Below are 17377 nucleotides of genomic sequence, written 5' to 3'. Positions count from 1 at the left end.
TACATGATTATTGTTATTAGCTTTATCTGTAATGTGTAATACAGGAATTACAATAAATAAAGACAAGCTTGGGACAGAAGGACTACTAACTCTGTGTTTATTGTTTCCATCTGCAATAAACTTAGCAGCACCCTAGTGATATGTGGCATAGGTTCAGCCTTAGTGGATGTACATTCCAGTATCCACATTTCATGAAGGCCCTGTGTGTAAAATTAGTAAAGGCCAGCACCTTTGAGACTAACAATAGAGAACCTCAGCCGCCTGCTATTCACACCAGCTGTCAGCAGCAGCTTCTAAACATTTTTGAGCTGTTGTCATTTCATATCTCTGCAACTCATTGATGCAAAATAGCTGAGAACAATTTTCTACGGACCTAGAGGCGCCTGTGAAAAGGTTGTAGGGGACAAACAGGCCATAAAGTAGTGCTCTTTACATATGTAATGTAAGCCCATGCAAAATGTAATAATACAGCAGACCGTGTGCCAATTTGACAGGAGGTTTATATATTAAGTAGCAAAGGATATGCAAGCTGGGTGGCCTTGATTAACCAATAAGTGGCACATTTGTGCATTTGTATGGACGGCAAAACCGCCAGCAAACCCTGTAATCTTGAGCAAGATTTCCCAGTTTTGCTTATGAGCAATAAAATATACAATTACGTAAACAGCTTAATAACGCAAATCCGATTATGTAAACAATTAAATAATATAACAAATAAAATATCTGGCAGTTTTAATCCTTTGGGCACAAGTGATGTTGAAATATATCTGCCATGCCCTGTGCTAAGATTTATATAAATATGTATCTGTTAACGAACATAATTATAGCTATATTGTTCAGTATATGAATCACAAGGTGACTTTCAGATTCTTTTGGCCTAAGAGCTGAAATGCTGGAATATCAACTTTGTCATAATAAAATCTCTGGATATGAAGATCCGTAAGATCTTATTTTGTATAAAATGTACTTTGTGGGTGATGACTGAAATGTCACAATGAAAGGGAGGTCAGGATTAAAGTATATCTCTTCATCAAGAAGAAATGTATATTTAGTGTATCTTTTAAGCACTTTTAAACACTTTGAGATTGTAATATAACGTTTAATTATATGTAGTAAAACATTTTAACAGTTTTTCACAGTTAGACAGTGCTAGTTTCTGTGTGTCATATAGATAAAATTGTATTCACTCCTGTGGAGTTATTTATGAGTCACCACTGATTGGTTAAAATGCAAGTCTGTCAAAAGAACTGAGTCTGCAGAGGCTTAGATACAAGGTAAAAATATATTAATATAACAGTGTTGGTTATGCAAAACTGGGGAATAGGTAATAAAGGGATTATCTATCTTTTTAAGCAATAAATATTTTCAAGTAGATTGTCCCTTTAAGTAATATTTAGACAAAAGACAAAATACTTAGGGAACTAAGATTTATCAATAAAAAAAAAGGTTTTGTGTCAGAATACAGTATATGACAAGCAGTGGGACTGGAAAGGGGTCAAAGGAGTATGTGTGTATATATCTGTGTGTATGAATGTATGTTTATATATATATATATATATATATATATATATATATATATATATATATATATATATATATATATATATATATATATATATACTGTATATATATATATATATATATATATATATATATATATATATATATATATAAACGGATACCCCGGCTACCCTGACAGGGTAACTCTGTCAAACGGGTCCTGCTTCCTCCCTGCCGACTGCAGCTATGTTGCTGGCAAGTGACCACAGCCTGTAGCCACCCCTGATGCCCGACAGCACCAGTACTCAGTGTCCCACCCTGTGGCAGACTCCAGCTACCCCGACTGGGTAGCTCTGCCAGAGGGTCCTTCCTTTGCCTGGAACAGGCAGCTATGTAGCCCAGGAAAGTGATTCTAGCAGGAGCCCACCTAAATGACTAGACAGACTAGCATTCAGGTGAAATAAGAACTGCTTTTATTGGGACAAACACACATCTTTTATACACACACACATATTGATAAAACAGGGAGACAATGCCACAGTTTTCCCGCCATTCCTGTCCCTCCAGACTGACCGACGCCTCCATAGCAACCATGGTCCCACAGAATCCCAGGACACAGTGGTGATGGTTTTGGGGTGATCTCTGCGGCACTTCCAGGGTGTCATTTGAAAGCTCTTGGTTCCCAGATGCCGCAGTCCAAAAGGCGGCATGATTCATTATTGGAGACCGGAGATACAGCCCATTGAAGTTATGGGGGTAGGGGTGTCCAAAACCCCTGGTTCCCAAAGCAGCTCCCCTCCGGTAATTCCCCCACCTCTTGTCCTCCCTAGGGGCTACTAATCCCCAAAAGAGCAGAGCTCTGGGGCACATGGTTGCTGGAGCCACCAGGGGTAAAGATAGCGGGTTTCCTGCTGTCCTGTGGCCGAGCCCGGACAGCCTGAGAGGGGTTAGACGGGTGTCCATGGTGAGGCGGGCCGACGGGGAGTTACAGGGGCCCAGCCAGCCTAGGAGGGTTTTCCTGGTCATACACCAGCTTTTCACAAGACAAGCAAACCAAAGCTTCCAGGGATTGTAGTTGCTCTGAGGAGCCCAAAACCACTGAGAAACAACAGGGGTGAGGTTGTAGGGGGGTGTGGGGGGGGGGTAGCCTTAGCTGTCTGGTATCTGTGACAATATATATATATATATATATATATATATATATATATATATATATATATATATATATATGTGTGTGTATGTGTGTATGCATGTATGTTTATATATATACAGTATCTCACAAAAGTGAGTACACCCCTCACATTTTTATAAATATTTTATTATATCTTTTCATGTGACAACACTGAAGAAATGACACCTTGCTACAATGTAAAGTAGTGAGTGTACAGCCTGTATAACAGTGTAAATTTGCTGCCCCCTCAAAATAACTCAACACACAGCCATTAATGTCTAAACCGTTGGCAACAAAAGTGAGTACACCCCTAAGTGGAAATGTCCAATTTGGGCCCAAAGGGTCAATATTTTGTGTGGCCACCATTATTTTCCAGGACTGCCTTAACCCTCTTGGGCATGGAGTTTACCAGAGCTTCACAGGTTGCCACTGGAGTCCTCTTCCACTTCTCCATAATGACATCATGGAGCTGGTGGATGTTAGAGACCTTGCGCTCCCCCACCTTCCGTTTGAGGATGCCCCCACAGATGTTTAATAGGGTTTAGGTCTGGAGACATGCTTGGCCAGTCCATCACCTTTACCCTCAGCTTCTTTAGCAAGGCAGTGGTCGTCTTGGAGGTGTGTTTGGGGTCGTTATCATGTTGGAATACTGCCCTGTGGCCCAGTCTCCGAAGGGGGGCGGGTCATGCTCTGCTTCAGTATGTCACAGTACATGTTGGTATTCATGGTTTCCTCAATGAACTGTAGCTCCCCAGTGCTGGCAGCACTCATGCAGGCCCAGAACATAACACTCCCACCACCATGCTTGACTGTAGGCAAGACACACTTTTCTTTGTACTCCTCACCTGGTTGCCGCCACACATGCTTGACACCAACCGAACCAAATAAGTTTATTTTGGTCTCATCGAACCACAGGAAATGGTTCCAGTAATCCATGTCCTTAGTCTGCTTGTCTTCAGCAAACTGTTTGCGGGCTTTCTTGTGCATCATCTTTAGAAGAGGCTTCCTTCTGGGACGACAGCCATGCAGACCAATTTGATGCAGTGTGCGGCATATGGTCTGAGCACTGACAGGCTGACCCACACCCCTTCAATTTCTGCAGCAATGCTGGCAGCACTCATACGTCTATTTCACAAAGACAACCTCTGGATATGACGCTGAGCATGTGTACTCAAATTCTTTGGTCGACCATGGCATAGAGCAACAATTCTTTTTTTCAGATCTTTAGAGAGTTCTTTGCCATGAGGTGCCATGTTGAACTTCCAGTGTCCAGTATGAGAGAGTGTGAGAACGCTAACACCAAATTTAACACACCTGCTCCCCATTCACACCTGGGACCTTGTAACACTAATGAGTCACATGACAACAGGGAGGGAAAATGGCTAATTGGGCCCAAATTTACGACATTTCCACTTAGGGGTGTACTTACTTTTGTTGCCAACGGTTTAGACATTAATGGCTGTGTGTTGAGTTATTTTGAGGGGACAGCAATTTTACACTGTTATACAGGCTGTACACTCACTACTTTACATTGTAGCAAAGTGTCATTTCTTCAGTGTTGTTACATAAAAAGATAAAATAAAATATTTACAAAAATGTGAGGGGTGTACTCACTTTTGTGAGATACAGTATGTGTATATATATATATATATATATATATATATATATATACAGTATGTGTGTGTGTGTGTGTATATACAGTATCTCACAAAAGTGAGTACACCCCTCAAATTTTTGTAAATATTTTATTATATCTTTTCATGTGACAACACTGAAGAAATTGCACTTTGCTACTATGTAAAGTAGTGAGTGTACAGCTTATATAACAGTGTAAACTTGCTGTCCCCTCAAAATAACTCAACACACAGCCATTAATGTCTAAACCGTTGGCAACAAAAGTGAGGACACCACTAAGTGGAAATGTCCAAATTGGGCCCAATTAGCCATTTCCCCTCCCCGGTGTCTTGTGACTCGTTAGTGTTACAAGGTATCAGGTGTGAATGGGGAGCAGGTGTGTTAAATTTGGTGTTATCCCTCTCACACTCTCTCATACTAGTCACTGGAAGTTCAAAATGGCACCTCATAATAAAGAACTCTCTGAGGATCTGAAAAAACAGAATTGTTGCTCTACATAAAGATGGCCTAGGCTATAAGAAGATTGCCAAGACCCTGAAACTGAGCTGCAGCACGGAGGGCAAGACCACACAGCGGTTTCACAGGACAGGTTCCACTCAGAACAGGCCTCGCCATGGTCGACCAAATAAGTTGAGTTCACATGCTCAGCGTCATATCCAGAGGTTGTCTTTGGGAACTAGACGTATGAGTGCTTCCAGCATTGCTGCAGAGGTTGAAGGGGTGGGGGGTCAGCCTGTCAGTGCTCAGACCATACGCCGCACATATATATGTGTGTATGTGAAATGTGTTATGCTTAAGATTCATTGAAATAGGAAAGCACAGTACTACATGAAGAACTCCCCTACTTGAGTGGAACTCTCAAGCAATTTCCAATATGAATCTAACTGCGCGCCCCCATAGTAGTCTATTATGCTAGGGATTTAACACACCTGCGCTATCTCACGTGCAGATGATAGTGTGTACTAGACTATCACCAGAAAATAACATTGGACTATGTATTATAAGCTTAAAATTAAAAGCAGTATTGAATTAGCTTGAGCTATATTGAGCCACAATAGTGCTAATAATTTGTACTCCACTTGCAATCTAGCCCCTAAAGTCTATACAGAATACAACAATGACCCTGTGACTGGCTGTACAGCTATCACAAGAATTATACTGAGCACTTACAATGAGTGGAATAAGAGAAAGGAAGACGGCCGCATCTGGAAGTAACTTGTCAGTGCATATAATACAAATGCTGTTTTTGCCATTTACAAGCCCACATTAGCACAATCACTTAATGAAATTGGTCTTATCATAGAATAAATCTATATGGGATAATGTGATGTGTCTATGATTGACTCTATACATGTACTCAAACCTGTATGCAAAATATGTGAAAACTCATGGAACTTTTGCACTGTCATGCAAGAGGTCTTGAGCTTGCCTAAGTTTGTTTAAAGTTCTCCGGATATTCATTATTGTCCAGCAGCCACAGTCCCACATGGGAATGTGGTGGTGATATGCTCTCATTTCTAGTAAACATTTACTGCTTTTTGTTTCCAGTCTGTGAAAGCCCTGCTTGTGAGAACAATGTGATGCAGTCTTGTTAGCGCGGGTGGGCAGACCATTGTATACTTAGAGGTCAAATTGTGAAAGAACATTTGAATAAAAGGACACAGCTGTGGTCACACACGCCCTCAGCTTGCGGGAAGTCAAGTATGTGGCTCTGCATTTAGGCCTTGGTACAGTGCCTTGAAGGCAGAAGCATGGAGCAGAACAGAAGGTTGTTGTCTAGTGTTTAGTGGATGTGGGAGGAGAACTTAGCTGCATTTCTACCCTGATTCCAAAGTTTTCTTGCGATTTTGGTTTTATTGCCAACTATAATTTTATCTGACCTGTCAATATTTATAAACTGAGAGTTCCATTTCTGAATACTAAGTAGCACCAATCAAGGCTTACTATAACACAAACACATACAGACACACATATGTGCTTTTGTATGATGTATATGTGTACACATAGTTTAATTATTTCTTTGTTTACACCTGTCTATCTAACTGTCTGTTTGCCAGTCTATCTATCTATTTATCTATCTATGTATATACAGGGATGGAAATTTCCACTAGTCCTGGATGAGTAAGAAACTGCAGCGGACAAATAGCAATTTTTTTTCTTCTTCACACTCAACACTGAGTGGTCTAGTAACTTTTTCACTGTGGACTATGACTGGTGAAATTATAGTGATAGGATTTTTTTTTTAAACTAGGACTAATGTAAAAAAGTATGTGTGTGTGTATAATTAATATATAAGTAATATGTGAGTCTCTAAGATGCTTAACAACTCTTTCCATAGGTCTTGTAGCTATCATCAAATACCATAGAAGTATTCCAAACAGACTATAAAGTGTACATTGCAAAGTCAAGGGTAGAATGTGTTTCTGTAAAAAACAATGTGTCTATGCCAGTGCTGATAAATTCCAGATTGTAAATATATACCCTTTATTTAAATACCATTAAAATAAATTTATATATTTTTGCAGTTGCAGAATGGTGAATATTATTAAGCTACTTTATCCAAGTAGTGTGAGGGATTTCTCATCAGTTTTGAAGACTTTGGCGTTCCATTGGATCTCTTTATTGAAAGTACAGGTTATTGAAGTTTTCTCATTAACTTTTAAGTCACTTTTGTTGGTGTCTTTGATGACAACTTGAAAATCAGAGCTGATAGCTCCATTTTCTTTTCCTCCTTAACATATTTTGTTTTTCAAGGTTGGCTTCTTTGTCTTTTTCTCCTAGGTGGAATGACAAATCCAAGAGAGCTGTTCCCTCATATTGCACTAATTTCTAGAATGATAGGGAAACTCTTTTTCATATACAGTACTTGATGTGATTAGAGCCCTTGTGTACTTTTTAAAAACACGAAGGCTATTGGGGTCTCCGAGTGGATCAGAAAGAAAGCTCCTTTGGTTAGCTGGATTCCCTCTGTGATACTATAGGCATATGGGTTCAGGAAGGAAATTCTTCCTTTTAAGCTGCAAGCTCATCCTACTAAAGTCAAGGCTTCCTGCTGGGCTCAGTGTCATGAATGAGAAGAAATAACAGCAATCTATCTGGTGCGGAAATATTGAAGTTTTATTCTTGTAGATATGCACAGGACATGAAAGCTCCCCAAAGTGTGCACTTAACAATCCTCTTACGCATTTCGTGTGAGAAGTTACACTTCATCAGAGAGGCCAATTGTCCTATGATTACGGCAAACATGGATGCCGAAACGCATCAGACCCAATTTCTATATGCTTTGGTTTTATTATAACTGAGCTAACTTTTAAAATATGTTCTAATAAAGATATATTTTTCTATTTTACAAAACCACCTTATTCCTATTTTTGTATTTAAATTTTCCTGCAGTTTTATTTGTGTTTTCTTATCAGTTTTGCAGACTTTGGCGTTACATTGGATTGCTTTATTGAAAGTTCGTGTTACTGAGGTTGTCTCATTGACTTTTAAAGGACTAGTAAACACAGTAGATTTGCATGATCAGCAATTGCATGATAAAAGACAATGCAATAGCACTTATTCTGAACTTGTAATGAGTAGTAGATTTTTATAAATCCAAGAGCGCTGTTCCTTCATATTGTACTAATTTTTATAATGGCAGGGAAAATATTTTTTTTATACAGCACTTGATGTGATTAGAGTACACTATTTAAAAACACTAAGGATATTTGGGTCTCAGAGTGGATCAGAAATAAATTACATATGAAGTCTATTTTATGTCTCATAGGTTCTGATTGACCTTTTATTGAAATGACTAGGAGTTAAAATGTTCTTTGTCTCATTGCATGCTCACGAAAACTCATCTTGGCTATATATTAACTCAAACTGACAGAAAATCAGTATATGTAACAGGGCAGCTGCTTTGTAGACTTATGAGAGGGTTTCTACCTATTACTAGATACCACTAGTACTTGAGTATGATGTCACCTCTTTAAGTATGAAGAAACTGATTTATCAGGGTGTTTAAATAGTATTATATGTTTGTCTATAGATATGTGTGTGTGTATATATATATATATATATACCTGTATATGCTAGTTTTAGTGGAGAATGGCTCTTATGGATTTTATATTTGCTAATCTAGATTACTGCTATAAATCTAGAATATGAAGAGCTAGAGGAATTCAGTATGAGAAATCCAGAGATTCTGAAACTTCTTCATATGGAGCAGACTCTTATAATCTAGCCAAGAAATGAGATGCACCATTCTTTAGGGGGGAAATATGCCAACATATGCCAGTAAAATCCTTGTTTGGAAATCACTACCATGCTATATGCATTGTATAACTGATTAAAGTGACCGTTTACAAACCACGTAGTAATCTTCTATGATTTAAATTAATATTGTTTGCACCCTTTTCCTCATCTCCTGGAAAGGTTCACATTTTAGGCAGATAAAGATAGTTTTGTTTATTTTCAGATTTCAAACCAGAAATTATTTGTTTTTTTAATTGTGTTTTGGACACTATAACTAATTTCTGTTTTTAAGTGTTTACACAGTAGGTAAAAACAATCCTGTTTCTGATGCACCCCCCACAATACACAACATATATGATGTAACCTCTTTTTAATACCTATGTATAAACTATAATACATATATGTTTCAATGCCTAAATGCAAGTGAATGTAAAGTCCTCATTTTGTATACCTGACATATTATTCTGCTTTGTTTTTTATAGCTTTGATTGGAGCGTGTGGGGGAAATTACACAATGGATTCTGCTGTCATCTATTCACCAGATTTTCCAGATAACTACGGAGCAGGAAAAGCTTGCTATTGGACTATTCAGGTTCCAGGAGCATCTCTTATCCGTTTCAACTTTACCTTCTTTGACATCAAAGATTCCAGGGACATGGTGGAACTGTTAGATGGTTACACTAAGCAGGTCCTGGTTCGGTTTGATGGCAGAAACCACCCATCACACTCCTTCAACATCTCACTTGACTTTGTCATCTTGTATTTTTTCTCTGATCGCAGCAACCAAGCTCAGGGATTTGCTCTTCTTTATCAAGGTGAGATCTCAGTTATTTCATTATGAACAATACATTTTTGTATATTAACAAACATAAAGTAAAGCATTTTCTTAAAGGGATACTGAACCCAAATTTTTTTCTTTCATGGTTCAGATAGAGCATGCAATTTTAAGCAACTTTCTAATTTACTCCTATTATCAATTTTTCTTTGTTGCTATCTTTATTTGAAAAAGCTAAGGAGCCAGCCCGTTTTTGGTTCAACACCTGGGTTGCGCTTGCTGATTGGCGGCTAAATGTACCCACCAGCAAGCGTTATCTAGAAAAAATGCTAATGTGAGTAAATAAGAAAGTTGCTTAAAATTGCTTAAAATGCTCTATATGAATCATAAATGAAAAAAAATTGGGTTTAGTATCCCTTTAATGTTCCCAGGAAACTTTGTCAGTGATTTATTTTTCCATTTAACTCCATATCTAGGGGCCGATTTATCAAATGACTGTCCGACATGATCCAATCAGCGGATCATGTCCGACAGACATAGCTGAATGCGGACAGCATACACTCTCTGCATTCAGCATTGCACAAGCAGTTCTGGTGAACTGCTGGTGCAATGCCGCCCCCTGCAGATTTGCGGCCAATCGGCTGCTAGCAGGGGGTGTCAATCAACCCGATCATATCTGATCGGGTTGATTGCTGTTTGCGGCCTCAGAGCAGGCGGACAGGTTATGAAGCAGCGGTCTTTAGACCGCTGCTTCATAACTTCTATTTTCTTCTGTTTCGGAGCTTGATCATTCGGCCCCCTAGTGCTCTGACTTTCAAAAAAAAAAAAAACATTAAAACTTGCTATACAGTAGGTGTGCACAGAAGGTATGTTGCAATATATCAATAGATCTCTAAGTGCTGACCATTATTTTACAAAATAGTTGTGTGATTTTTAATCTCTTCCATAACCAGTAGTGAAAGGATCAATAGAAATATGTTTTCCAGAAGTATAATTACTTTACTTGAGTGAGTAGGAAATATATATATATGTATATTAGCACACATAGAGCACAAAAAGTAGATCTCAGTACAGATTAGGAAGGCTGGTAAAATAGTGTTTAAACAACTGTTTAACAATAAAACTAAGGGAAGCAGGTTATTTAGTATAAAGATGTGGCCAGAACTATTGGCATCCTTCCACTTTTTTAAGAAAATGCACAATTTTCTCTGAAGTAAGTAAAAATTGACAAAAGTATCTGGTATCCACCATTATTTATTTAAAATGTAATATAACAGAAATATTAGTATCAAATATTGGTACTCTTAACCTAATATGTTGTAGCACAGGTTTTGAAGACAATGGGGCCGATTCATCAAGCTCCAAAAAGAGCTTGATGCAGCTGTTTCCACGCAAGCCTTCTAGCTTGCCGGAAACAGGAGTTAAGAAGCAGCAGTCTTAAGACCGCTGCTCCTTAACTCGTACGCCACCTCTGAGGCGGTCGGACAGCAATCCGCCCGATCACATACGATTGGGTTGATTGACATCCCCTGCTAGCAGCCGATTGGCCGTGAATTTGCGGGGGGCGGCATTGCACAAGCATTTCACCAGAACTGCTTGTGCAATGATAAAAATAAAATAGACAAGGTTGAAAGACCACTCGGTAAACCAGGTTGCTGATAGAAAAATGTAATTTATATTCCTCAAAAATATATAATTGTTACAAATCTATATGATAGATGGCAACTATACAATACACCATTGAGTCCCAAATATATATATAGGAAATAATTAATTCAACAAGGTCCCATATATGACACCCTTAGAGGCCTCTATTAATCGGGTCACAATGTCCATCCAGGTCATGGATAAAATATGGGGTTAATAATTCCCATATTGCGGTCTTATCAAGAACCAGGACCTTTATGTCAGCCAAATTGAAGGAGCAGGAACAGTTCACATCGATAATGTTAGACAGAAAAAAATCTTGGAGCTTGGAACTTGTAAAGGAAATAGTTTAGGATTTGTAAACACCACTTTAATCAACAGCAATTATAGCTAAACAGTGGCAGGGTAGTGCACCAAAGAAATTGCTTATGGCTAATTGCGGTCCGTGATTAATGATATCCAAACGAACCTTCCTTGTATGCAGTTTATTCACACACTGTTAGCATTTGTCTAATACACGGTACCTTCCCCAAAAGAGTTCCATATGATTACCAGAGTAGTGTTCCGTTATCCAAACAGGCACTTAGTGGTTACCCACGCCTTACCGCTCTTCGCCGTTCCTTATGCGGCTGACCTTTTAGGGCTTGACTTTACTGGGGCTCAAAGTATAGACGGAGGCGGTCAGCTGTTACCCCTCCGATTGATTGCAGCAGCTACGCGCATGTTTCACCCTTGGATACATGGGCTTCTTCGGGGCTAAGTTGTGATTCGTTGCAGACATCATGCAGTTTAAATCTGCCTGAAAACTCCTCCTCTTTTTCTACTTTACTCCCGGGTTGAAATTGTGTCAGTACAATTAGTTACTTTTGTTGTAATCTATCTAAGTAATATTTACATTCTATCCTTATCCACTTTCAGCAGTACTATGCAGACAATTGACACTGCTTCTTGGATTAGATTAATACAAAATCATACATAATTTTTATGTTATAACTTTTTGTTTACAATTACTTGATATAACGATATCAGAGAGCCCTAAATATATAATTCAGAATTTATTTCTATGCAATTAATACTCTACAAATTGTTAATGCATATATTTCATAAAGAACAATATTTTTTTAAAACAAGAAAGAAATGTAAATATATAAACACACAATACTATTGATTATATTAAGCCTTAGGGTATGTGTTCCTATTGTAGTACTTGGGAATTTTATTGAAATATTGTTTCTTCTGATAAGAGTCTAGTAAGGTTTCAGCAATCACTAACCTAGACGTTTATCAGGGTTCTAATTTTAAACTGAAATCCATTTATCCTTTCAACAGAAATGGGGCAAAATGTATCTCCTCATTAAGGCCTAGGGGTTTTAATGATTTTAGATTAAAAATCAATTTACATTCTGCTTAAAGTAATTTTTGATCTAAGTTTCCACCCCTACCTTGCATACTTATAGCTTCTAGACCGCTAAAGCGCGGCAATTTCTTATTACTGTTATGGAACTCTAAGAAGTGTCTTGCTATTGCACTATATTTAATGTTGTTGTTCTTAATATCTCTTTTATGTTCTTTTATGCGCTCCCTTAGTTCTCTATAGGTTTTCCCTATGTAATACATTGGGCAATCGCAAAATAACATATATACTGTGCCTTCACTGCCACATAATATATGAGCTTTAATCTTGTGCTTAGCTCCATATTTATCAGTAAAGTTATTGTCAGTTGCCATGTTTTGGCACACTGAGTAATAACTACATTTGTAGTTACCACTCCTTCCTCTCCAGGTTTGGAATTAAAGTGACTCCTCATTAGGTTATCTTTGAGGTTAAGCGCTTTCCTTGGTGTTAGAGAGGGCCCTGTTCCTACTATTTCTGCTATCGATGATTCTGTCTGGAGAATATGCCAGTGTTTCTCTAAAATTTGCCTAGTCTCTTTCCATTTGTTGTGATAGGTAGTTATAAACTTTATAGTACTTGTTTCTGATTTATTATTCTCCTTGTTGCCATATAGCAATTCTTCTCTTGTTTTACCTTTAGATCTATTATAGGCTCTTTTTAGGACATTATTAGGATATCCTCTGTCTCTAAATCTCTCATTTAATTCCCTAGATTCCAATTTAAATTTGTTCTCATCTGAGCAATTTCTTTTTAGGCGTAAATATTGGCCATAAGGGATATTTTTTATTAAATTCTGAGGATGATGACTGCTATATGCCAGCAAGGTATTCCCTGCTGTAGATTTTTTGTGTGTGGATGTTTCTATTTTGTTCTCTGTTCTTTTTATATTCAGATCCAAAAAAGTTATGCTGTCTGTACTCTGGGAAAATATGAATTTCAAGTTCCATTTGTTGGTATTCAAATTGTCCATAAATTTTAGTAGTTTCTCTTCTGAGTCTTCCCAAATTAGGAAAATATCATCTATAAATCTCAGCCATAGGCTAATACAATTTTCTCTATTAAATTCACTATCCAGAACGCAATCCTGTTCCCACTTTCCCAGATACAGGCAAGCATAAGTAGGGGCACAACATGTCCTCATTGCAGTTCCCAATATTTGTTCGTAAAATTTCCCATTAAATATAAAATAATTGTGCTCTAAAATAAACATTAGTAATTCCAGCACAAAATCAGTACATTTATCATAAAGACTACCTCTCTGTTTCAGAAAATATTTACATGCCTCAACACCTAATTTGTGTGAGATTGAGGAGTATAACGACTCCACATCGATGGCAACTAATAGTGTGTCTTGGTTAACAGAGATATCATCTAATTTCTTTAGTACGTCTATTGTATCCTTTGTATGAATGGTAAGTTAAACAGGAATGGTCTAAGGCAAAAGTCTACATATTGGGAGATCTTTTCAGTTAATGAACCTAGTCCAGAGACTATTGGTCTACCGGGTGGTGGAAATTTTCCCTTGTGTAGTTTGTGAATCATATAGAATGTTGGTGTAATTGGGAATTTTACTTTAAAATAATCAAATTCCTTTTTGTTTATTATGTTGTCTTCCAAGGCTTTAGAGAGTATTGAAAGCAGTAAATCATTATATTTTTCTGTTGGGTCAGACTTAAGAGGGTTGTACTGATTTCTATCCTTTAGTTGTTTTGTACATTCCTCTACATAATCAGTGGTGTTGAGGACCACCACATTGCCACCCTTGTCAGATGGCTTTATAGTTATGGTTGAATCATCTATTAAATCTTTTACAGCTTTTCTTTGTTCCAAATTTAAATTATCTATGAATCCACTATTTATGTCCAAAAGGTTGATATCTTTTTCAACCATTTTGACAAAATTGTGTACTATAGGTGATGAAGAAAGTGCAGGCATATATTGTGATTTAGGTTTTAAATTACTAAAACCTATTTTTGTATTTTCATAATCTGTTAATTTGTGAATGCTCAACTGATATATTATCTTTTTCAAGGGATTCTAAAGTGTGTAGTGATTGTATCTCATGCATATTCCATGTATATGCTGTTTTTTCAGAAATACTTTTCTGGCAAACAAATTGAGATCTTTCCCTAAAGTGAACTTATCACATTTGACTGTTGGAGAGAAAGTTAAACCTTTGCTTAGTAATTCAATATGTGCTGTATTTAATTTTTTAGAGGATAAGTTAACTACATTTATTTGTTCTTATTTGTCCAGACCAGGTTTCAGGCTGGTCCTGAATGGGTACAAATCCTAGTTCAGACATGTGGTGCCTTGTTATGTCCTGTTGGTCCGGTGAGGGGCCTAGTGATCACAATATGGTTTGTGTTGTTTTCTTGTTTTATTTACAAGTTTCAACTGGCATCCTGGAATGACTTGAGGGTCTGTGGTTGCTTAGGGGCATGGGGGATTGGTTAAGTCCTCATTCGCTTTTCAATCTAGTGGGCCGGGAATCCGTTGAGATCCATGGCAACATGCTCAGTCGTTTCCGATTTTTCCGGGAATTAGAGTGTTCCTTCCCATTGTGGGTTGGAGGATTTAGGTCCTTCATACCACCGTTCTTACGGTTTTGCCTTCATGGTCTCTTTGGAAGTGTCCTTTTTGGACTTGTTCCTTTTAGAGGTTCTCTTCCTTTAGGTTGAGACTTTCTGGACTTTGTCCGGTTTTTCTGGCGGCTTCGGCCACTTAATTAGGAAGTGAAGTCATCTCCATATCAGGGGCGATAGGAGGTGTTGTCTCTTTTTCCAAGCTTTTTGCTTAGGGGATGTTTTCTGTCTGGGTTCAGGATGCTTTGCACTCTTCTCCCTTGGGTGTGGTCCTCTGAAACGTTAATCTGAAAGGATTATGAAGACTAGCTTTTATTTATACTCTCTTTTGGGTGATTATGTTCTCATTCTCATTTCCCTTAGTGTTGCCCTTGGGGCCTTTGGGCTCTAGAGAAATTGTGTGACTTTGTCATGGCCTAGCACCTTGTGTTCTCTTCCCTTTGGACTGGGAATTACTAGTGAGTCCTGTACCCGTTCTCCGAGTTTCCCTGTTCTCATCCCCTGTGAGGTCTGATTGCTTCAGACTGGGTAACTTGTGTTCCCTGGGGGTGTCGTTCGTTCTAGGATGATTCTGGGTCCCGGGTCCAGGATTCTTGTCTTGGGTCCTTCTTGGATGTCTGGAGACTTATGATCCTGTGCACTGGTTCGGGATGACCCAGTTTTTTCAGGGACCCTATGTTGCAACATATGGGCTAGCTCATTGGGTTTGCAAGCAGGAAGGCCAGAGTTCACATCCACCTTCGGGTACTGGTTATAAAGTTTAAGGCCTGACTTGTCCTTTCATGGGAAGTTTTTTCTCTGTTGGGTCAACAGTGGTGCCTGGATGATTTTTTCATTTGGTCTGTGTTTTGATCATAATATGGCTTCATGTCTTGTGGACATGTATGATGTTCTTATCTGTGCCCTTTCCTTTTGAGGGGATAGTTTGTCTTCCTTATAAGCTGAGGTTTCCTCTCTCTGGAGGGTCTTTGTCCTGCCCTGTGTGTAGGAGGGTGAATCAGGTGGCTTATTTCTGTAAGGGGCAGCATCTGCTGCTCTGTTGGCTCTGTTCCACCTGTTGGAATTTGATCTCTCTATGTAGAGACTGTCTAAGAGAGTTGTGACAGGTCTTCCTATGGATCTGTTACATTTTTCTCTCTTCCAGGTCCTAAGAGGTTCTCCTTGGGAGTGCCTTATTTTGGAGGAGCAGATGGGTTGGCACCTGAGCTCTGTTAGAGTGGGTGAGTCCCCCCTTTTTCTTAATCCAATCCCTGGGGGCTTGTGGTTGGGGCCTTTCTGTGTCCCCCCCCCCCCCCCGTCTATCAGACATGTCTGTCGCTTGGGCTGGTCCAGTGTTGGAGCAGGATCTGAGATCTGTTTGCTCTGCTAAATTCATCCTCAGGGCATTCGAGGTACGGTAAGCCTTTTGAGGTTTCTCCTTTCTCCATGTTCAAGATTTGTGGGAATGACTGGTGGCTTTTAAAAAACCTGCAACGTTGTGCGCTGGTTAGTGGATACTTAGCAATCTGAAGGATCCTATCTTCAGCTGCTTTTGCTTGCACTGCAAGTATTTAAGTTCAGAGTCTTTTTTAGATGACTGCAGCGTGCAGTGTTTTGCTTCAGGTGATGTCCGTCAGACCTATCTGAGCTTGCTGCACGAGGTTTTGTTTCTGAATATTTCAGTATTCTAAGTTACTTTTTTGCGACTTGGGGACCTTCGTCTTCAATTGCTTTTTAAAGTGCGGTTGCAGTGTGTTAGGGGAAGATCCTCTTTGTTTCAGACTCCCAGACTTTTTTCATGGTTTCTGTATTTCTGGGGTCTGGGTGTTGCCTCACCTTGTTTCTCTGAGACTGGTGGGTCTCTGTTGGTCTGGAGTTCCTTATGCTAGCTGGATAGCTAGCTCAGCATACTAATGCACTGTGGCTACTCTTCACTGTAGCAAACCAAGGGTTGCAAGTTCAATCCCCAATGAGATCTACTCAGCCTTCCTCCTTTCAAGGTTGATAAGATGAGCAGCGTCCCTTAAGGGGGATTAGCTGCGCTTTACAAGTACATTCATGTTTTCTCTATGTCTTTTCTTCTTTGTGGAAGAATACGGTAGCTTGTTCCCTTTCTTTAATAAGGGGTGTGTTGTTTGGAGACCAACTACTGGGCGACGGTGTCTCCTGGAGGCTGTTGACTCAGTCGAGTCTAGTTCCTGCGGTCTCTAGCAAGGCTTGTGGACTATTTATGATCATTGTCCTTGGGCCTTTTCCTTTTTTTTAAAAAAGTTGTTCTCGGCTTCGGACGAAGCAGGATTTTGTTGGGTAGGGGTTTTCAGGCCTGGTGCCCTCAGGTGGAGCCGCCTCTTGTACCCTCCCGTTTTTGTATTCAGTGTCCTCTATAGCTTGGGTATTGTTTTACCAAAAGTAATGAATGCAGCTGTGGACTCTTTCCATTTATGAAGAAA

At 39.0% G+C, this 17377-nt stretch overlaps 1 protein-coding gene across 1 annotated transcript in view; it reads left to right on the top strand.

Moving 5' to 3' along the window:
• KREMEN1 (kringle containing transmembrane protein 1) overlaps positions 1 to 17377 on the top strand; it is a 274033-nt gene that overhangs the window by 231777 nt on the left and 24879 nt on the right. The window contains exon 6 of the mRNA XM_053701672.1: positions 9028 to 9360. Within this exon, the coding sequence (XP_053557647.1) occupies positions 9028 to 9360 (333 nt within the window). The remainder of the gene's footprint in view (positions 1 to 9027; positions 9361 to 17377) is intronic.

Source organism: Bombina bombina, chromosome 2, assembly GCF_027579735.1.
Source record: "Bombina bombina isolate aBomBom1 chromosome 2, aBomBom1.pri, whole genome shotgun sequence".
NCBI classification, from domain to species: Eukaryota; Metazoa; Chordata; class Amphibia; order Anura; family Bombinatoridae; genus Bombina; species Bombina bombina.
This window is presented reverse-complemented; position numbering and strand designations above follow the sequence as displayed.